Below are 22,393 nucleotides of genomic sequence, written 5' to 3'. Positions count from 1 at the left end.
CACCAACCCTAAAACCACCTGTAGGTCTACTCAGTATCCTATTCCTCAGTACTCCATAGTAGACTATCTTTTTATGTACTGCATTGCTGTAGTCATAACATTGTTGTCATTCAGACCAAAAGCACAACTGCACTTTATATGGCTTTACTGAATATTTTTTACGTTAGAACAAATATTGGCAGTTAGTTTGTTTGTAATTGCTCCGCCAACGAAAATAGTTCCAGAGATACGATTTAACGTCGCGCATCTTTGAGCAGCACAAAGTTTCTTTGACCAATCGGAGAAATAGCCTTTTCATTGAACACTAAATTATTCAATGTAGATAGAACTAAATATTTTTTTTATTTATTCAGAAATACTGTCACTTGTTTCCACTTAGCATGTCCATGATGTTAACTGCATGAAGAGTCACTCAAGTGAAAATACTGAATCACCGACTGACAGTCCGTATGAAACGCAAAGACAGATTGCGCATTGATACAGTGACACGTCCTACACGTAGCTAGCGCTGATAAACTAAAGCACGCTCAGCCAATCGAATACGAGGACCTGAACGTACTCTTAATCCTTGGCAAGCATTAAAACATTTAGAAAATGTTGCATGATTTAAATGTCTGTCCATTTTCAAGCGCCTCTTTCCAGGCTAGTGGTTCCTAAAACAGACTCTGGTAAGTATAGTAGCCTACAGAGTAGCCTAATTTTAATTGCTTGAATAGTCTTTTAAAAAGTAATTTCCGTCATTTTAAGTAGGTAGTTAACAACTCAAGCAAACAAAATGGCTACTAACTTAAATACATGTGACAAAGATTTATTATAATTATTTCATCAGATTATTTAGTTGTAAGGTTTTTCCAACACAACATAGGCTACTGAAAATTCAATAGACTGTCCTGAAAAATCAGTCCCAAGTCACAATAGAGATAATATTTGATACTATAATAATGACATTATTACTGATTAAAAGCTAAGGTGAGCGCACTCAAATATAGGTGAATATGCCTGAACATAATGTCTTATTAATCCAAAATAATTACTTTTGTACCCCGTTAACTATACCAGAAACAAAAACAGACAAACTTTGCAAATGCAAGTCAAACTTTATTTTGGTTAGAGGGGAATGTTTGTGCAACACGTTCCTGAAAAAATGTGTATCTGGAATGACAGTTTTCGGTTACACAAAACAGGTGCGCAATGCTACCATTCAAGTGACATTTTGTTCTTTGGTGGAACAAGATGAGACACACTCAACTCCGAGTCCTAACACACACTCCTGTGGTCCAAAACTGCCATTGTGTTGTTTTGGGAAGGGGGGTGTGGGGAGGGGGGGGGGTGATGGGGGCAGGAGTACATGTGCTCCAAAAGACAAAGAACTTTCCAGAGCATTCCTTCGAATGTTTCAAGGACACTAGGGAGTTCAGCAGCGTAGCTCTCGCCACCTAAACTAGTGATTCAGCAGCAACTATTCACATCCGAACAGATCTTGCACCTGCAGCAGCACACGGTGTTCAGTTTTTTTTACATATCAGTAGTCTTTAAAGTAGCTCGGTTCCCCGTTCTTGAGCAGTGCAGTACGTCTACAGAATGTGCACTAGCGTCGGTCCATCTCCCATCCCAACGGTCACATACACACGGTCCACATCAGCCCAGAGGAGGCACTTCACATAGAGATAGTAACTATTAAAAGAGTAACCTGACTTTGTACTCTTGAGCTGTAACAAGGCATGAAAAGAGGAACGAAAGTAATACAAGATGTCTAAACGTTCAAGCTTTACAACCACATGGTCGACAGGCAAATGGAATAACTTATTACGCCTACCGACGATCAATCTATTAACAATATTGCATTGCAAAAAAAGAAAAAAAAGAAAAAGGCATAATATAAATTAGATCTTAACTCTATCCTCACAACATTTATAAGAAATAACTTGTAGTTGGAATAAAATAGCAGCTTCATGGGCATCCTGACGTCAAAGCTTAAACAAGGCCTGCTGTTATTGAAAAACATCAAAAGCCTCTACGCAAACCATTTAGTCGTGCTTGCGTTTCTGACGAATGTGTTGGCCCATTAAGGGAAAGGACTGGAACAGGTTTTGCTGCGATGGTAAACGGAGCAAATAAAGACGCTAGTGTGGGGAAACATAATATGATGTAGTGTGAATGCAAAACTGTTACAGCCCAGTACTACACATACATTGCTAAATACAGAAGAAACCTCTTCCTTTCGGGAGTTTGCGCCCCCGATTTACGGTTTCACAAAAACAAATGTAGCTAAATATCATTAATTTATATTCTACACCATGCCTATTGTCAAGGACAGTTCAAGGATCAAATATTTAAGGCTTCTGAGGGGCAAACAGGGAGGTCTTGATACTGGGTGTCACGGCTCCACCCATTCGCTCATCTGCAGTTGCTCCACCAAAGTCTGACAATACCCAAGCTCCACTGCCAGATGGCCTGCCCTGATAAAGGTGGAGAGACTCAGTAGACATGAAAGTCAAGGGAGAATGTGAGAAGAGGCACAGGTAGACCTGAGAAAGAGAGAAACTCTCCATGGGAGTTAAACCGTGGAGCATGGGATGGATCAATTATCGAATTCACAGAACAACTCGACTTAAAATGCGTCTTTTGTTTAGGTTATTTCCCGTTGAACAGACCTAGACTGTCACCAGAGGTGCATTTCAGCTATTTTAGATAAGAACGACATGACACATCAAGTGCCTAAGGTGGGTGGAAAATGCAGTTGCAGGCTTCAGCTGACACAACAGCATGTGACGGAGATGGAAGTGATCCCCGCCAGGGAAGAGCGGTATGGTGTTAATGATGGAGCAAAAGCAGGGAGCCAGTCCGCCCCGACACACAGCATTCACACCAGCTAATCACACCTCTCAGTTACAGCAACACGGCAGTGAAGCCACAGGCTAGCCCGTGGTGCTCATTTATATTGCGCTTACATCAACACACTTCCATCATCCAATTACGGTCAAGGACGTCTTTCCTTTAACGACAAACTAATGCAGGAGTGGATGATGACACTCTTCCCAAAGGTAGCTTTGGGTCGGCTGCTAAACGTCGGTCCTGTAGTGAGTCGAAAGCCTGCCGTCATTGTCTATTTCCAATGAAATTCAAGTAGTAACAATTAAATTGAGAGACAAAATAAAACCCTATGCTATGCAATTAGGGCACATCACAAGTCTCGAAGCAATTTCGGTCTACAGCAGTCTCCATTTAAACTGAAATCTAATAGGATACTGAAAAAAGAAAGAGGGAATAAAAAGGATAGTGCATTAGCTGACACTTCAAGGGAAGGATTAACATTGTACACAATGTGGCTTGACTCAGCCCTAGTGTAACATTTCCATCTAAGACTTTAACCTGATTCGTGTTCAACAGTCTGGAAAAGAAACAGTCTTGTCATATGTGCATATCCCAGTATCAGTTTGCACTTTCATATCGATTCAGAATTAGTTACAAAAAGCACAATATGTAAACATTGAGAGGAACAAAAATAAAATCAACCTCTATACATTGTACAAGCTGTTAGTTTAGATGGAACAGCTAAATATTTCAGTATCATGGCACCCCTTAAATGTCTTCATTGAGTTAGTACTTCAAATCTCAAGTAGGCCTAAACTACATACAGATGGCATTTGCTGGGAATTTCTTCTCAGCTTTTTAAATAACGGACAATTGCTAATCAAAAAGAGAAAGTGAATATATGCGTGTTGTGTGGTACATTTTTCATTAATATAACACAGACCAGAGAGGAATGAAAAAAAAAACAGTGCTGATCTCAAACTGAAGCTGTTATTTCTGGAAAGAAAAAAATAATTAAACTAAAATAAATAAATGCGTACAGCGTTTTCCGAAAGCTACTTAAGCAATCTAAACAACTAAAATTGAAAAAAAAAAAGTGGCACATGGGGGTTCATCTTTGTGGTAGCCACATAAATCATTGTACTGGAAACATTCAGTAGATCACTTGCAAGACTGAGAATGAAACGGGAAGCGGGGGAATATTTTTTCTTGCGCTCAGAATAACACTGACTAGCGTCAACTGGCCGCAGCTCATCTGTACCCTGGATGGTGGATGTGCACATTTCTACTTTCACCTGAATCTGTGGCCCTGCTGACTGATGCTCTACGCATCTTTGCCATTGTGCCAGGATTCTGCATTCGGAAGCAGGGTGTCTGGAAGTCACCACCCATGTACTCCATGGTCTGCATCAGGTTCGTCTGGCTGGAAATGGCTGCCCCGGTCCTGTACTGTGCTCCAGGGGTGCAGTCTATGGAGGCCCCTGAGAGGCCCCCGTGGAACGGCCCCACCAGGTCTTGAGACCCTGAGCTGTCACTGTTTGGCGTGGGTAGGATGTTGTTCCAGGGAGGCTGGATGTAGTGGCCGTTACTGTAACTCATGTGCATCCCGTTGACAGGAGGAGATGGTGTTGGTTTATCAGTTGAGGGCTTCAAGATGAATGGTTGTGCCATGCACACCTCCTGTGGGTAGCCCATGTTCTTGGTGAGGAACCCCGGTCCAACTAGGGCCTCTCTAGGGAGATTCTTGCCCTGGTGAGCTGCTCCCTCCGGAAGGTGCTGAAGGTGCGCCAACTGGTGTTGTCCCCAAGGGCTCTGCTGATGCTGTTGATGGGGTAACTGTGGCTGGGATTGATGCGGTTTCATGTCGTTGTGATAAAGAGGCATCCTGTTCATGGCAGCGATGTCAGGCAGTGGCAAAGCAGTAGCAGGACAGCCTTTGTCAGAGTTACCAAGGATGCAAGAAGGCAGAGGACCCACACCGGGATGGGTGCACACCCGAGAGCTCGCACTGATGAGCTGGTTGCGGCTGATGGGACTGGGGTTGGCAATCTGTCCTTCGCACATGGAGGTAGAGCCCATGCCAGCCCGAGCCTGGCAGAACTGGTTGATCTGATTGACGATGCTATTCAGGTCACTGGGCCGGTTCTGGTGCAGGCTGGCAGCCATAGAAAGCGGGATGGTTGAGGTAGACACAGTCACATTGGGAGGGGCATCGGCATCAGGCAGCTTGCGTGGCATCTGTAAGCCTGCCAGGGGGGGCTGTAAGACCCCGGGGGCCGGAGGGCCAGCACAAGAGGCCTGTGGCATGGGCTGGGATTGAGAGAAGCCCTGGGAGTGCTGCAGGTTCACCGACTGTTCCATATCGGGCAGATGCCGGAGTCCTTGCGGACCAGGCAATTGTGGCTGTTGCTGCATGAGAGTCTGTTGGTGGTTTAGGGCGTGGTGCGGTACTGGCGGTTGGTGAGCTTGGATTTGATGTAAAGCCTCCTGGTGGGCCAGGCTCTGCTGTGGTTGTAAACTGCTCTTCTGCTGCAGGGACTGCGGATGGGCCTGCAAGGCTCGAGAGTGAGCGAGACCCTTCTGGCCTAAAGGAGTCTGAAGGTGTGGAACAGTGTGAGGAACATTTAAAGTGCTGGGATTGGCGTAAAGCCCACTGTGCGGGTTCATGATGAGCTTAGGGAGAAAACGGTCTCGGCCGCCTTCGATGTCCTTGAGGATCCCTTTGACGGGGACTTTGACAATGGCCAAGAGGCCTGTCCGGGTGTTGACCTGAGGTGGGTAAGGGCTGTAGCGCTGGCTGGAGGTGTCGAGACCGTTGACGGTGCGGCGGATATGCTTCCTCTGAGGTACTTTGACACTATTGGGGAAGATTTTTATAGTCAGTGGGTTATTGGCAACTTTCTTAGCATAGGCATCCAATTCCGCTGGGGTAGGATAGTTTGCTGATCTCATCCTCTGTGTAGTGTCCCCTGTGAGCAAGAGAAAGCCAAACATGAAGGGTGATGCAAGAAATTTGGCGCAGATGTAATAATATAAAACTGCTTATCAGGACTCTTAACGGAGCAGGGTCAAGAGGCAGAGTTAACAAAAGGACAAACTAGGTCTAATCAGAACAAAGCTCATTTTGGTTAACGGCCATTTCTTACATTTCTGAAGTCCAGTGTTCATCTGCGTGTGCGAGAGAAGCTGGAGGGAGGGGTTTGATACCGGAAGACAGGCCAGCATGTCACAATGAGACTAATGCAACATTGGACTCTCACTCCTCATCACACTGCAAAGGAAACAGTCACGTCAGGAACAAAACCGGATTCACATCATTCGTCTCTTGAAATACAGGGTGTAAAAAAAGAAACATTGGCTATTTTCTCCTCCGAGGGCGTCATTAAAGAGATCCAATTTTACGGGTAGATGTAGGTTTAATGGAACACACTGTGCAATGGGACTTAATGAGAGTAATAAATTATTAGGAGGAAATTTCTAGTTTAATTAGTGGTGGTTTGCTGCAACAAAGCAGCAGCAGCAGAAGCAATAATCAGATCGCCTCAGATTAAAAGACTTGCAGATTGAAAACCAGCAAACAGTGTATATCCTAAGTGAGTAGAGCGTGCTAGTCAACAAATGACATGATTTACAGCCGGATGCATGAAAATGGTAATCGCAGAAGTGTACAAAGGCTCTACCCTTGCTAATTCACCTGAATATCCATCAGATGATGTAGCTATAGATCTCTGTAATTGCCTCATTGTGCAGTTTATTTAAATATCATGCATTAAAGCATGACCTTTTTAAACAGCTCTCTGAAACAGCTGGTGTCAGGACCCATGGTGCACACCCCGCAGTCTGAGAGTCAAGAGTGCGATGCAAACGTAGTCTCCCGTCTGCCTGGCAGGTGCCCAGGGGCACGGCAGGGGATGCGGCAACACAACCACAGGCCACATGCTCCCAGCTGACTCCTCCGATCTGAGATGTGCAGGTGTCAAAAAGTGCAGTCGAGACAGCGCCTGACATGTTCTGCGCACCCAACCCCCAGCTATTTTCATCGGGAGCTGCTTTTAATTTTACACTGAAAGAGGTGTTATCAACCAGAGCTTAGATTCACACTGCCTTAAACATCCTGGATTTGTTTAGAATCAAAGATGACCCGAACACGTCCTGTTATATCATTCCAAAATGGACCAATGGATGGGGGAGTTGTTTATTTAGGTGGTGCTCTACATAAAATAAAACCTTTGAACTGGGTTCAATGTCTAAACGAACTCACAGTTCACAGCTCTTACAAGCAAATACTTACATTTAAGGCTGCACACATTTACACACATCATAATTCAAAACAACAGGAGCTTTGGAAGATCTGAGCTACATTGTGAAATCTCAAACACAAACATAACACCAAAGCACTTTGAGTTTAAAGTACAATTAGTGGTTGCCATTTCGTCCACCCTATAATAAATCTGCCAGCCACCAAAGTTTGCTTAGCCACAAGCTACATGCATTAGATTTATCTCAGATCAACACAGACACACTTACACAATTTAGGGTCACTGTAGCAACCATCTGTCCTGTAGATAAGATGTATCCTGTTGGTTGAAGGGTTGTCGTGCTCATTTAACGCCCAGCTAACTACCAACCAATCTAAAAAGGTGATCAGAGTGAGATCTCAGCCTGTCTTGGTACCTCGGTCTCTACATTTGCTAGTACAACCACTAGCATATAGCCTGTCTTCTTTGTGCAAGCCACTGCCCGGCTTTCATCTCATAGCTTCTTAAAATCGCATTAAAATGATCAGATGGGAGGTGTCGAAAGCGAAACTTACTCTCTGGTTTCGGGATGAGACGTGCGCTTGTTTAAAAGAGCATTTTGCAGTGTTATTCGGCACCTGTGCTCCGCTTGTGTCGGATAAAGCGCTTGTCTAGTCACTGCTGCTGCCCAGTGCCCAGCCACTACTGCAGCCCATATCCGCGCATGCGCAGTAAGCTTTTCCCACGTGTGTTCCTCGCTGAGGTCGGACTTGTCACTTGGGTTCAACGCGCCACCTACTGAACGGGAATTACAGTGCTTAGTCTAAGCAGTATAAGAAAACAAAGACTATTTTTAAAACCCTTAAGTTTTTTTTTTTTTTTTTGCATTTTTGTAATTCATATTGTAAACTATTGCATTAAAAATGGCTGTAATACAAATGTTTTATTTTATGTTTTATGCAAAATGATTTGAAAAATATTTTTGAGACCCTTAATATTTTTATGTGCCTTCACTCAATATTTGTCTACGTTGCATTAGAATTGCTGCAGTACGAATGTTTTTTTAAAAATATAAATTACATATTTTGTAATAAATCAAAACCAATATGTCATTTGGATTTCTGTTTTGTTTTTGTTTTTTTATATATCACAATGCAATAAAAAAAAGAAAAAAAAAGTAGTAGTCCAGCCTTTTTTTTAATCGTCAATGTCATATCATGGTATACATATAAAAATGTATAATAGTAGCATTTGATACTACTTCAGTAAGTATTTATTTTTCAGTGTAAAATTTATAAAAGCATAAAATCTACTCCTGAGGCTACTGAAATGAAAACATAAATGGCGACAGAATGGGAATACACATTTAAAAAATATCAAAATATGTAGATAAACATTCAAAAGCAAATAAAACACAATATCACATGCACAACACATAGAGTATATCCATGCAGTTCATCAATAAAATCACGTACTGCGCAGACATGAATACAGTCAGCATTTACAGTAATCATGAAAAGCCAGCCTGTGTTTAAAATTCCTAGTGTGTTGCCTACCTAGACAGCATCTTGGGCGCCTTCAGTCTATGCTTCGAACGCTCAGTCGTATTGTCTAGGTAGGGCGCTCGCTAGGATTGGGCCCACAGCCGTACACTATCACGCGCCCTTCCTTCCTGTCGTGGTGGGCAGGGTCGCCTGTGTTGACAAACATTTATTGTCCTACTAGGGCGGAGATTTATTCATCTTGCGAGTCAAAAATCTGCTAAATAAACGCTTTATTAAATATATAGGCATACACACGAAAGGATTATTGTTTGGTATTAAATGCAAGAATGGGTTGCTGCCTGACTGTTGGACCAAATGAAGCGCTCGTTGTGTCAGGTATCGTGATATATGTGTTTTACTATAGATTGTGATATTAGGAGTTTAATATGTATAGCCAATTATTGCATTCATTGGGTAATTAAGTGTGCATGTAAATGTTTGTTTTAACATGTACTGTGAATTGTGTGGTCAGTAATATCATCCAGCTAGCTACAGCTAAGTTACTACATTAGCTCGTCAGCTCTTCCGCGTTATTTACACGAGTCATTCATTCATTCATACTCTGTTTAAAAAGGTTTAACTTATGATAGATATGATGAAGTATGATAAATTCGAGCGCAAACATGTTTAATTACGAAACTCAGTGTTTGCAGTTATTTTTTCTCTGTATCTTATGTTTGCTAGATGCATCCCGTTGCACTTTAATTGTGATTTAATATTTGATAGCTCTTTACATTCATTCATTCATAACTAAATATATTATTTTTATCGTGATGAAATCGTTTTAATAGTGATATGGTGACGCTACATTTAGCTGATTTCTTTTAAAAGGTTGAGAAATGGCAACGAGAAGTAATGTTATTATGTTTATTTGACCCAGCAATTAATCACCAGCATTTAGAAAGCATCATAAAACAATACCATATTTACATGGTATTCCAGAGTATCTCCAAGAATATTATTATACTACCATTTGGTCCAAAAGAACAAAGACCACATTTAGACTGTGAAATTGAAATATTATTTGAAACATATTTTATTTTTATTATTTTATGTTTTTACTCACTATAGTACATATATAATTTATTTTTTCATTTATTTAAATATTTTATATTTTATATGTTAGTTCCTTTAATATATATATATATATATATATATATTCAGTTTTTTGTGTAAACTTTTCCACAGCTTCCTTAGCACTCCCTGGAACCAAGTAAAAAATGTTACAGATGAATTTTATTTCAGCTAATTGCCAAGGCAAAATTTCTCATTTAGTTTAACTTGATATTAAAATGACACAAAAATAACTAAAACTAAAGCTGAAATAAAAATGTATAAAAAAAACTGTTTAAAAAAAACAACAACTAAAAAATGATAATAAAAAAAACTAACAACATATTACTAAAAACCTTTCAAAATATATATACAAATAAAACAACATGAATGAAATCTATAATAGTGTTTCAATGATACTAAAACAACACTAATGGTAGTCAGAGTACCATGATATGCCTTTTTTTTGTTTGGGCATCCTTATATAGCATCTTCTAGTTCACTTCATGTATGATTCATCGTTGATTCATGTTTGACTGTGTCTTTTGAGATTATCACTGCAGTCACATGTGTTTTTCTTTTCTTCTAGGTGCCTGTTGTGGTTCAGATGAAAAGACATATGTGGTGGGAGGCTGGGCGTGGGCATGGTGGTTTATATCAGACACACAGAGGTAATGCCAGTCAAACAAATGAGGATCACAGGACCACAGGATCACATGTCACTCTGTAGTGCAGTAAATGTAGTCAAAGTTCACTAAAACAACACACAGTCAATGTTTATCTGTAACTATAATGCCTGACTTTAGAAAACCGGTCAGGTGTGTTTGTCAAACCAGTTTGGCTGTATAGAGGTCATCTTTTATCGTATACATCTTCTGTCGTTAGATACTGATGCAGTACTATTTCTGTTTACTTCTTAAATTTTCATGATCAGCTAAATTAGTTGATTTATGAGCTGATCTCGAGCGTTTGCCTCATTCTTTCCCGTGAACGTCTCTCTGATTGCATACTGAATTTCCTGTCAGCCACTGCCATTATCTTTGCACTCTTGCCCCATTTTTTGAATTCTGCAATGCTAACAAGCTTTGGAAAATCTGGTTTGTCTTGCTTTAGGCATTGTTTAGTTATGTTTAACCTTTGGTATTTTCTTCCCCCAGAATTACACTAGAGATAATGACACTACAGCCTAAGTGTGAAGACGTGGAGACAGCGGAGGGAGTCGCTATTACAGTGACAGGAGTTGCTCAAGTAAACACTCAGAGCTCATTTACTGTTGTTTTATTAAATTCATTCGTAGATTTTCCGTCATTTCATCATCATTGCAGTCATCATTGCAGCTTAGTATCAGTACATTGTTTTTGGGTCTTGAAAGTTAGGGTATAGACTATCCTTCGAAAGTTTGGCATTTTTTTTGACAAAAATGAATACTTTTATTGAGTAAGGATGCATATATTAGTATATTTTTATAGTGTTATATTTCAATTTCACAAAGAAACGTGCAGCATTTTGTCAAGCAATAATAAAAGGACACATTAAATTTTAGAATTAGTCCTAAAACTCATTTTGTTAAAAAAATCGCGAATCGAATCTTGAAATCAAAATCGTGTAGCTGAAATAGAATAAGTTGAAGTTTTGTTTAAAGTTTTTAGTTTGTATGGTTTTAGTTCATTTTAATAACCCTACACTGAACACTGAAATAATGCCCGCCTAACATTTTGTAATGTCTCTAAACCTTTGAATAGTAGTACATCTTTTAACTTTTATTTCAAATTATTTTTGAAGAGTTTAAAAAGCTGGTTTAACTCCATCAGGTCAAGGTTATGACCGACAAAGACTTGCTGGCAGTTGCCTGTGAGCAGTTTCTGGGAAAGTCTGTCATGGAAATCAAGGCTGTGGTCCTGCAAACCCTGGAGGGACATTTACGTTCTATCTTAGGTTAATATATAACTAACAATTACAGTAGCCTCATTAAAAAACAATGCTTATGTGTGTGATTCTATGAGGCTGATGTTCTGTTGCTGTTCTTACGACAGGCACTTTGACAGTGGAGCAGATCTACCAGGACAGAGATGAGTTCGCTCGGCTGGTGAGGGAGGTGGCAGCTCCTGATGTGGGCCGGATGGGGATTGAGATCCTCAGCTTCACTATAAAAGTAAGACGTGTGTCTTTCTTAATGCAAAATCACGTGCATGTAAAAGGTGCTTTCATTCTAGAGCTCAATATGACCTTCAACCAGTATACATGTATACAGTAAATCAAGGGATGTCTTGTATAATAAAAATAATATTAATATTAAAATAATATTATAGATAGTGCTGTCAAATCAATGTATTGTATCCAAAATAAATGTTTGTGTTTACATAATATATGTGTCTAGAGTATATAAATACACACACAGAAATATGTTATATTTTTATATATACGGTAGTATAAATCAATATGACTACATATACATGTAAATATTTCTTGAATATGTAAATGTATGTGTGTGTATTTATTTAAACATAAAATATACACAGTACATATATATTATGTAAACAGACTTTTATTTTGGATGTGATTAATCGATTTGACAGCACAACTTATAGTATTTATTAATATTTTAAATTACCTTTTATTTGTATTTATTATTTATTTTAATGGTATTTATTTCAATTTAGAAATTCATTTTATTCCATTTAAATCTGTTTAGTTAATTTCTATTTAATTTAATCATAATTAAATTAATTAGTTTACTTATCAAATTAATTTAAGTAATTGTAATAGTAACATTTTTATGTGCTTTTGTCATTTTTGTGTGTTTAGTTTGAGTAATGTTAGTATTTAAACTTACTTGGTTTCACTTAATTGCCAAGGCAGCCTTTCAAATTTTCATTTACTAATTTTAAAGTTTTTACATTTTTTTTTATTTAATATTTTATTTTATTTAATCTTTATTTCAATTAATGATTTTTTTTATATATATATAATTTTAGTTAACAACCCACACACCATTTCACATTATTTTTTATTTTATGTAATTTTAAGTCATAATCAAATATTATAATTCAAATAATAATAAATAAACATAAAAAAATATAATATAAAATATATGTAAAAAAAAAATATAAATATATATATATATATATATATATATATATATATATATATATATATATATATATATATATATATTGACACTTGTTTTTTATTTACAGGATGTCTATGATAAGCTGGACTACCTGAGCTCTCTTGGAAAAACTCAGACAGCGGCTGTACAAAGGGACGCTGACATCGGAGTGGCCGAGGCAGAGAGGGATGCTGGGATTAGAGTAAGAGACTTCAGGCTTCATTGTTTTTATTGCTAATGCATTATCCATTAGATGTGTGGCATTCATTAGCTTCTGTTTTCTCCCACCTCCCTGATCAGGAAGCTGAGTGCAAGAAAGAAATGATGGATGTGAAGTTTTTGGCCGACACTAAAATGGCTGACTCCAAGCGAGAGCTGGAACTGCAGAAAGCTGCTTTCAATCAAGAAGTGAACACTAAGGTTGGATTAAAATTCATTTCAATCCAGGGCTATCGTCTTTAATCAAAGTCATCTTGTTAGCTGGCCGGATGTGAGCTTATACATTCACATTTATCAGTCTCAGATGAGAGTGCTAGTAATTGTATGAAATGTGTCTCTCTTCTACACAGAAAGCAGAGTCTCAGCTGGCCTATGAACTACAGGCAGCTAAAGAGCAGCAGAAGATCAGATTGGAGGAGATCGAAATCGAGGTTGTGCAGAGGAAAAAGCAGATCTCCATTGAGGAGAAAGAAATTGAGAGGACAGAGAAGGAGCTGATTTCAACGGTCAAGCGTCCTGCTGAAGCAGAGGCTTACAAGATGCAGCAGCTGGCAGAAGGACAGAAGTGAGTGATGCTATCTATCTATCTATCTATCTATCTATCTATCTATCTATCTATCTATCTATCTATCTATCTATCTGTCTATCTATCTGTCTATCTATCTGTCTATCTATCTATCTATCTATCTATCTATCTATCTATCTATCTATCTATCTTTCATCTCTCTTTCCTTCCATTCCATCAGTCCATCCATCCATCCATCCATCCTTGTGTCCGTCCATCCATTCATCCTTCCGTCCATCCGTCCATCCATCCATCCTTCCGTTCGTCCATCTGTCCGTCCATCAATCCATCCATTCATCTATTAATCCATCCATCCATCCATCCATCCTTCCAACCATTCATTCATCCATCCATCCGTCCTTTCTTCCATCCATCCATCCATCCGTCCATCCATCCGTCCTTCGTTCGTTCGTTCCTTCCATCCATCCATCCATTCATTCATTCATTCATTCATTCATTCATTCATTCATTCATCCATCCATCCATCCATCCTTGCATCCATTCATTCATTAATTCATCCATCCATCTATCCATCCATCCATCCATCCATCCGTCCATCCATCCATCCATCCATCCATCCATCCGTCCATCCTTCTTTTTTTCCATCCATCCATCTATCCATCTATTTATATGTCTGTCTGTCTATCTACACTGCACTTTGAAAACACATCAGATCTCAATGGAGAAATACATCACGCTGGATATCTGTACTGATCTGGACTGGGTCATGAAAGGATGCCACATTGTTTGATGTATATTATATTATCAACCTAAAGAGGGCTGAATTAAAAGACACCCCGAAAATCAAATTGAAAAAATTATGCAGCAGACTAGTTCATTTTGATGAAATTTCATTGCAGCAACTCAGAATGGTACTGAGTAGTTAGTGTGGCCTCCATGTGCTTGTACGCATGCCTGACAACTAGTGGGTGAATTTTGCGATCAGAGAATTTTGAACACAGGTGCTGAGGGGGTGCTAGATCACTGACAGGGCGAGCTGGGCAATTGTAAATATGAACAAAAGATGTTGTTGTTGTTGTTCTAATTATTATTAATAATAATAAAATAGCCTAATACATCCACTCAATTTTTTTTTGTAACATATTATTATATGATTATTTGGCTCTTCACAATTTAATTAACATTTATCGTTTTATGAAATTAAACAAGTAGCCTATCCACCTTTTTCTTCAACGTGGAATTAAGCTTATGGGTGAGACTTCCAGTTCATTAGCTGTTGTAGGTAAATAACAACGTGCAGTAAATGGTAAAACTGTTTGCTCTACAAACCAGTGTGTTCATGATTAAGATAATACATTAAAATAATATGATAAGACACACCAACTTTCAATATCAAGCAGTAAAACTGTTTGCTAAAAATAGCTGGACGGAGTGAATTCAGATGAGACCGGAAGCCAGACCCATAGAATTTACAAATGGCCGCGCCCATTTTTACGACAAGAAAAAGGTGGATAGATCAGTCTCTTCTCAAAGATTTGTATACAGTCCACCTAAAATTCACTATACAAGTGTTTCAGAATCTGAGTCAAAGGCAATATGACATCAAAAAGCACTGGGGATATATTTACTTGCTATTTACAGTCTCAAAGCAGAGCCTTTGCTCTCTGTGTATTGATGTTAAAATGTGCCAAGCTGCTGTTTCGAGCAATGCCACAGCTGCAGATATACAGTGTAGGAGACAGGACAAAGATCTCTCACTTGATCTCTCATGGAAAGGAGTAGGACTGCTACAGTTACTAAGCTACTAATTTAGATTAATATGCACTATATATGTGCATATTAAGTGTTTATGAGACGAGTGGGAGTATTATCGTGCTTACTGCATGACATGGAGGCACCCGTGTAATCCATTGCATTTTTCCTTCAGAAAGTACTTAAAATAGGCTATTCCGTAATTTTTGGTCATACAAATAAGAGTATCTTAATAGGCTAAATCATTTGTAAAAAGAAAAATTTTTTTACACTCGCAATAACACCAATATCTTGACCTTTTGTAAAATAGAGGGGGGGAAAGGGTTATATATATATATATATATATATATATATATATATATATATATATATATATTCTCTAATTATGTAGTATGAAAGTGTGCATTTCCATTACTTTGAAGATGACGAGTCCACATCTGCATTCGGTAACTTCATCTTTGCAGCCGACACTGAATGAGAAAGCACTAGTTTATTAATAAATAATTAAAATGTCTTCTTTTCCCCGGGCACATTCATAATCATTTAATTTGCCGGTGCTTTGTGGCAAGCTTTATGCGCGCTTGAACACAAAATGGCCTATAGGTTACATGCCTATATACCTAAAGGATGTTTAGTAGGTTATTATATTAACCTACTTAACTGGTTGACTAGAAAAATCTTTAGTCGGGGCAGGCCTACTTGGCACAAGAAACCGATCCATTTTTCAAATAAAATGCTATGACATTATGAAACGTGCGACTGCAAATCAAGCTGCATTGCACGAGTTATGAGTCAAATGTTTTTAATTTATTTTATTTCATTTTTGGGGGATGCTTGGATCTTTGTTGGGTGTGCTGAAGCACCTGCTAGCCCCTCCCTAGCGCCGCTTATGCTTAAACGTCGTGGCATACTCCACATGAGACGATGGGTGGTGTCCTGGGGTATTTCCTCCCAGATCTGGACCAGGGCATCATTGAGCTCCTGGACAGTCTGAGGTGCAACCTGACAGCATCGGATGGACCAAAACATAATGTCCCAGAGGTGTTCTACTGGATTTAGGTCAGGCAAGTGTGGGGGCCATTCAGTGGTATCAATTCCTTCATCCTCCAGAAAACTACCTGCATACTCTCACCATATGAGGCTGGGCATTGTTGCGAACCAGGAGGAACCTAGGACCCGCTGCACCAGCGTATGGTCTGACAATGGGTCCAAGCATTTCATCCTGATACCTACATATATACAATACATTGTCTAGTCCTCCCCAGACCATCACTGACCCACCACCAAACCGGTCATGCTGAACGATGTTACAGGCAGCATAACGTTCTCTATGGCTTCTCCAGACTCTTCATGTCTGTCACATGTGTTTAGGGTGAAACTGCTCTCATCTGTGTAAAGCAGAGGGTGCCAGTGGCGGACCTGACAATTCTGGTTTTCAATGGCAAATGCCAATCATGCTCCACGGTACTGGGCAGTGAGCACAGGGCCAACTAGAGGATGTCAGGCCCTCAGGCCACCCTCATGAAGTCTGTTTCTGTTTGTTTGGTCAGAGACATTCACACCAGTGGCCTGCTGGAGGTCAAGTCAAGTCCCCTTTATTTATATAGCGCTTTAAACAAAAAAGATTGTGTCAAAGCAACTGAACAGCATTAAAGGGTTAGTTCACAGAATTTGCAAAATTATGTCATTAATAACTTACCCTCATGTTGTTCCAAACCCGTAAGACCTCCGTTTATTTTTGGAACAGAGTTTAAGATATTTTAGATTTAGTCCGAGAGCTCTCAGTCCCTCCATTGAAACTGTGTGTACGATATACTGTCCATGTCCAGAAAGGTAAGAAAAACATCATCAAAGTAGTCCATGTGACATCATAGGGTCAGTTAGAATATTTTGAAGCATCGAAAATACATTTTGGTCCAAAAATAGCAAAAACTACGACTTTATTCAGCACTGTCTTGTGAGAGAGTTCAAAACAAAGCAGTTTGTCATTTCCGGTTCGAGAACGAATCATTCGATGTAACCGGATCTTTTTGAACCAGTTCACCAAATCGAACTGAATCATTTTAAACGGTTCGCGTCTCCAATACGCATTAATCCACAAATGACTGTTAACTTGTTTAATGTGGCTGACACTCCCTCTGAGTTCAAACAAACCAATATCACAGAGTAATTCATTTACTCAAACAGTACACTGACTGAACTGCTGTGAAGAGAGAACTGAAGATGAACACCGAGCCGAGCCAGATAATGACTCGTTCACGAGTCAAGAACCGTTTCTGTCAGACGTGTCCGATTCGATAACCGAGGAGCTGATGATACTGCGCATTTGTGATTCAGCGTGAAGCAAACCGACACACAGAGCATCTGAACCGAACTTTAATTAGGAAAATAGTGTGTCAATAATGCAAAATGATAGTTAAAGGCAGTTCATCATTGAATTCAGTGATGTCATCTCAGTTCAGTTTAAATAGTGTCTGTGCAATCATTTGCAATCAAGTCAACGATATCACTGTAAATGAAGTGACCCCAACTAAGCAGGCCAGAGGCGACAGCGGCAAGGAACCGAAACTCCATAGCTGACAGAATGGAGAAAAAACCTTGGGAGAAACCAGGCTCAGTTGGGGGGCAAGTCCTCCTCTGACCAGACGAAACCAGCAGTTCAATTCCGGGCTGCAGCAAAGTCAGATTGTGCAGAAGAATCATCTGTATCCTGTGGTCTTGTCCCGGTGTTCATCTGAGACAAGGTCTTTACAGGGGATCTGTATCTGGGGCTCTAGTTGTCCTGGTCTCCGCTGTCTTTCAGGGATGTAGAGGTCCTTTCTAGGTGCTGATCCACCATCTGGTCTGGATACATACTGGATCCGGGTGACTGCAGTGACCCTCTGATCTGGATACAGACTGGATCTGGTGGCTACGGTGACCTCGGAATAAGAGAGAAACAGACTAATATTAGCGTAGATGCCATTCTTCTAATGATGTAGCAAGTACATCGGGTGATATGGGAAGAGTTCCTGGTCCCGGTTTACCTAATTAATGCAGCCTAAAAATCCTTTAACGGATTTGGATATTAGAAGCGTATTAGTGTGTTATGTGTAAGCCATTTGAGGTCATTTTGTAGTGCTCTGGCAGTGCTCAACCTGATCCTCCTTGCACAAAGGAGCAGACACCGATCCTGCTGATAGGTAAAGGACTTTCTATTGCCCTGTCCAGCTCTCCTAGAGAATCTCCTTCATGCACATGTTGTCTATCTATCCTATCTATCTATCATCTAAATATATGGATTTTTTAATACATTACAATAATGTTTTATTATAATGTTATTTGTGTTAATTATTTTAAAGTAAAGTTATTAATAATAAAATAATACATTTGTTAAAACAATAAAATCAGAAAATAGACATAAATAAAACAAATAAAATATAATATAAATGATAAACTAAATATATAATTAACATTTTTTTATATAAAAATATATAAAGAAAAATATATATAGTATACGCAAGTATATGACTATATATAATATCTAATAATAATTAATTATATATAATATATATATATATATACAAATGTGTGTATTATATATATATATATATATATACACACACACACACACACACACACACACAGGAAAGGAAAGGAAAGGAAAGGAAAAAGGTTTTTTTTTGTTTTTTTTTGTTTTTTTGCTAAAACATTCACTGAAATATAGTGGCACTGCACTTTTAAAGAGAATAACAAATTAGCACCACTGAGGAAAATGGAAAGTACAAAACACTCTGGAGACAATATGATCATGAGAATTTGGGTGGGGATATGCTTAAAAGTATTTTAAAAATATAATTGCTTTTTTTATCGTTTGATTTTGAGGTGAAACAGGACCTCAGCATGTTGTTGTATAACCATGATGAAGTGCCTTGCTAGTTGATGGATTGTGCCTTGTGGGTTTTGAACCTGCAATCTTTTAGTGTCCATCTGTGCTTCTCTTCTACTTTCAGAATAATGTTTCACAGATGTGCCACAGATGTTGCATCAAACCCGAATAGGATGTCTGATTAATCATGTATCCATGATGTATTTGAGGAACAGATCTGTGACACACCAAGATGAATTGTGTTATATTCATGACACTGAACAGGATGAAGAAAGTGCTGACTGCTCAGGCTGAGGCAGAGAAGATCAGGAAGATCGGAGAGGCAGAGGCCATCTCTATCGAATCCGTGGGGAAGGCCGAGGCCGAGAGTATGAGGCTGAAGGCAGAAGCCTACCAGCAGTACGGAGACGCCGCCAAGACTGCGCTTGTCCTGGAAGCACTTCCCAAGGTGAATAAACGTTTCTCCTATGTTATTTGAAATACCTTGGCAGAGATTGAATTGTACATGGGGATGCATAGGATGGGCCTGGATTTCATATTTAGATTTTCTAATGTCCATCCCCTACAGATCGCTGGAAAGGTAGCAGCGCCTCTGGCCAAGACCAATGAGATTGTTATTCTGAGTGGGGATGGCAGCCGCGTGACCGGGGAGGTGAACCGTCTCCTCGCTGAGCTACCGGTGTCTGTTAATGCACTCACGGGTGTGGACCTGTCCAAGGTGAGACTGGCCATTAAATCAAACGATTACGACACAAAACACTGAAGTTAATCATGCATTTTTGGTGTGGGACTTTTTGGCCAGGTGTTTTACAGTGTTTAAAATGCACAATAATCAGTCAGTAATTAATGAAACATTTATTTATTTATAAATGAATAAATAATCGGTCACACTTTATTTTAAAGTCTAATTCTCACTATTAACAAACCATTAACTCTGAGTTTTGCCTCAGTAAACTACTAATTTGCTGCTTATTAATAGTCAGCAAGGTTGTTGTTTAGTTTAGGTATTGGTTAGGATTAGGAATGTAGAACATGTTTATGTGCTTTATAAGTACTAATAAACAGCCAATATGTTAATAATAAGCATGCTAATAAGCAACTAGTTAACAGTGAGATCTGGTCCCTATGCATAATCTAATATTTATCTGAGTTGATTGATAACCCACAAAAAGTAACATAACTCATTATTTTTTAAATAATAGACAACAATTGTAAAAAAAAAAAAAAATTTGCTTCTCAAACCCAGATTAGTAAAGATTGTAAATGTCTGATTTTTATGTTCATATTTTATTTTGACTACATAAATAGTAAAACAAAACTTTAAAACTCTAAAGGCTACAAGTGAATTTAGGCTTCACATAATTATAATGTCCAGTAAGAAAAGTTTAAATATTTAAGATTGATCGCTTTGTTTTTTATCTTTGGATAAACGTGTCTGCTAAATAAATGAATAAATATCCATTAACAATACTGATCACATTTCTGAATAAGAAATATTAACTAATTGAATTTAAAAAAGCTCTAATATGATATATATTTAGCAAATCAGGCTAATAATGCAGTTCCATTTCTACCATATATAGAATATTGTTGTATGATATGTCATCAGATAATTATCTACTTGATGTGTCTGTACTTTCACAGATCCCTCTGTTGCAGAAGATGACAGGTGCTTAAGCAGGAAGTCAATCAGTTCCGTCTCCTTCATGATATGTTGTATGCACTCACAGAAACTGCCTTTAGAAGACTTGGAAATCTTTTTTTATTATTTTTATTATTATTATTATTATTATTATTGTTATTAAAAAAAAAAGTAGATTTTTGATACCTCTGGTGCCTTAATGTTTTTTATAGGACCAGAATATCTGCATGCACTGCTGCTCCCACATTCCTCAGTTCACTTGTTGCTGGAGTCATTTTACATCACACACACGTCAGAGACCACTAGAACAATTAGTACTGTTTTTTGTTTTGTTATAGATTTCTGTAGTGTCAGCATACAAAACTCTACCTATCACACTTTTCTTTACTGTTTTATACACTTTTATCTCTACAATACTAAGACACTTTAACACTCAATGGTGAGTCAGCTTTAGTTTTGATTACAATCAAATCTTTGTATCCATCCAAAGTCAAGCACTACTTCTTCATTCATATTAAAGCATATTTCTATCTACAAAGAGGCGACATTACCTTACAGATCCTGCCATGATTTCTAACATTCAGGAAGACTGTCACTGATGCGAGTAGTGAGTAGCATTCAGTACACTAAGCTCTTGGGCAAAAGTATTGCTTTACGGGTAAACATCAGTGTCATCTTAGGTAGAATCAAGCCAAGCGCTCCTCTTCTTTTTAGATGTTGCTGACACATAAATAGACATGGCCTTTATAAACCCAGCCATCTTGCCAACTTAAATCATTAGTTCAGATCAATCTCGTCGCTTGTGCATTTTTAATATCGTTGGATTGTATGTGTGCTTTGTTTTGTTTAACTGATATTATTGGACAAAATCAGTTTTGTTTTTCTTTTTTTAAATGTACTTCTGGAGAGATTTATCATTTGTTGTTTGATGTTTGGATATCCAACCAATCCGATGCTGTTAATATACAACCCGAATTCCGGAAAAGTTGGGACGTTTTTTAAATTTTAATAAAATGAAAACTAAAAGACTTTCAAATCACATGAGCCAATATTTTATTCACAATAGAACATAGATAACATAGCAAATGTTTAAACTGAGAAATGTGATGGCTCATGTGATTTGAAATTCCTTAAGTTTTCATTTTATTAAAATTTAAAAAACGTCCCAACTTTTCCGGAATTCGGGTTGTAGTTTCATGACAATAGAGTTGAGCCATTTTTAAGATCATTTTGTATAGTTGTTTGACACCCATGCCTAACAAAATCTTTTTAAATATTAACACCAGTTACATAAGATACTCTATTTCTGTCATGGGATGCATTGACATCGCCATTTATGGACAATAATGTTCTGTTTTGTAGTGGTTTATCTAGATGGTGTACTTCAGTCACTGTGAAAGTTTATTACCTCGGTTTCCTCATTCGGTTCAGAGCAAGTGGTAGTTTGCAGTAGAGTTGAACATGCTTCTAAATTTATTCTGCTGTGTTCAGTAGTGCTGTGAAGGGACAAAGTCACTTTTCCTTGTGTTAATTTGACATGCTAATGAAAAAAACTAACGATAAAGCCAGGAGATCACACTCCTGATTTTAAGATTTTACTCCTGAAAAGATAGATTTATTTATTTAGT

The 22,393-nt window shown here is 38.5% G+C and overlaps 2 protein-coding genes across 3 annotated transcripts; one reads left to right on the top strand and one right to left on the bottom strand.

The window, feature by feature from the left end:
- Positions 1 to 1,077: 1,077 nt before the first annotated feature.
- Positions 1,078 to 7,819, bottom strand: fam222bb (family with sequence similarity 222 member Bb). Of its 2 annotated transcripts, none has more exons than XM_059514674.1 (3): positions 7,628 to 7,819; positions 5,961 to 6,085; positions 1,078 to 5,783 (listed from the first exon to the last, which is right to left on the bottom strand). In XM_059514674.1, exons 2-3 carry the CDS (start codon positions 6,037 to 6,039, stop codon positions 4,066 to 4,068), a joined length of 1,797 nt encoding a protein of 598 aa, XP_059370657.1. In that variant the 5' UTR covers positions 6,040 to 6,085; positions 7,628 to 7,819; the 3' UTR covers positions 1,078 to 4,065. The 2 variants fall into 2 exon arrangements, with proteins under 2 accessions (XP_059370657.1, XP_059370658.1); XM_059514675.1 differs by lacking the exon at positions 7,628 to 7,819 and adding an exon at positions 7,342 to 7,594.
- An 891-nt stretch (positions 7,820 to 8,710) lies between these two features.
- Positions 8,711 to 21,303, top strand: flot2b (flotillin 2b). Its single transcript, XM_059514673.1, has 11 exons — positions 8,711 to 8,932; positions 10,239 to 10,320; positions 10,807 to 10,897; positions 11,461 to 11,584; positions 11,683 to 11,801; positions 12,847 to 12,960; positions 13,059 to 13,178; positions 13,328 to 13,542; positions 19,388 to 19,571; positions 19,692 to 19,841; positions 20,768 to 21,303. Exons 1-11 carry the CDS (start codon positions 8,884 to 8,886, stop codon positions 20,798 to 20,800), a joined length of 1,281 nt encoding a protein of 426 aa, XP_059370656.1. The 5' UTR covers positions 8,711 to 8,883; the 3' UTR covers positions 20,801 to 21,303.
- Positions 21,304 to 22,393: the final 1,090 nt, after the last annotated feature.

The sequence above is a fragment of the Carassius carassius genome, chromosome 28 (genome assembly GCF_963082965.1).
Source record: "Carassius carassius chromosome 28, fCarCar2.1, whole genome shotgun sequence".
NCBI classification, from domain to species: Eukaryota; Metazoa; Chordata; class Actinopteri; order Cypriniformes; family Cyprinidae; genus Carassius; species Carassius carassius.
This window is presented reverse-complemented; position numbering and strand designations above follow the sequence as displayed.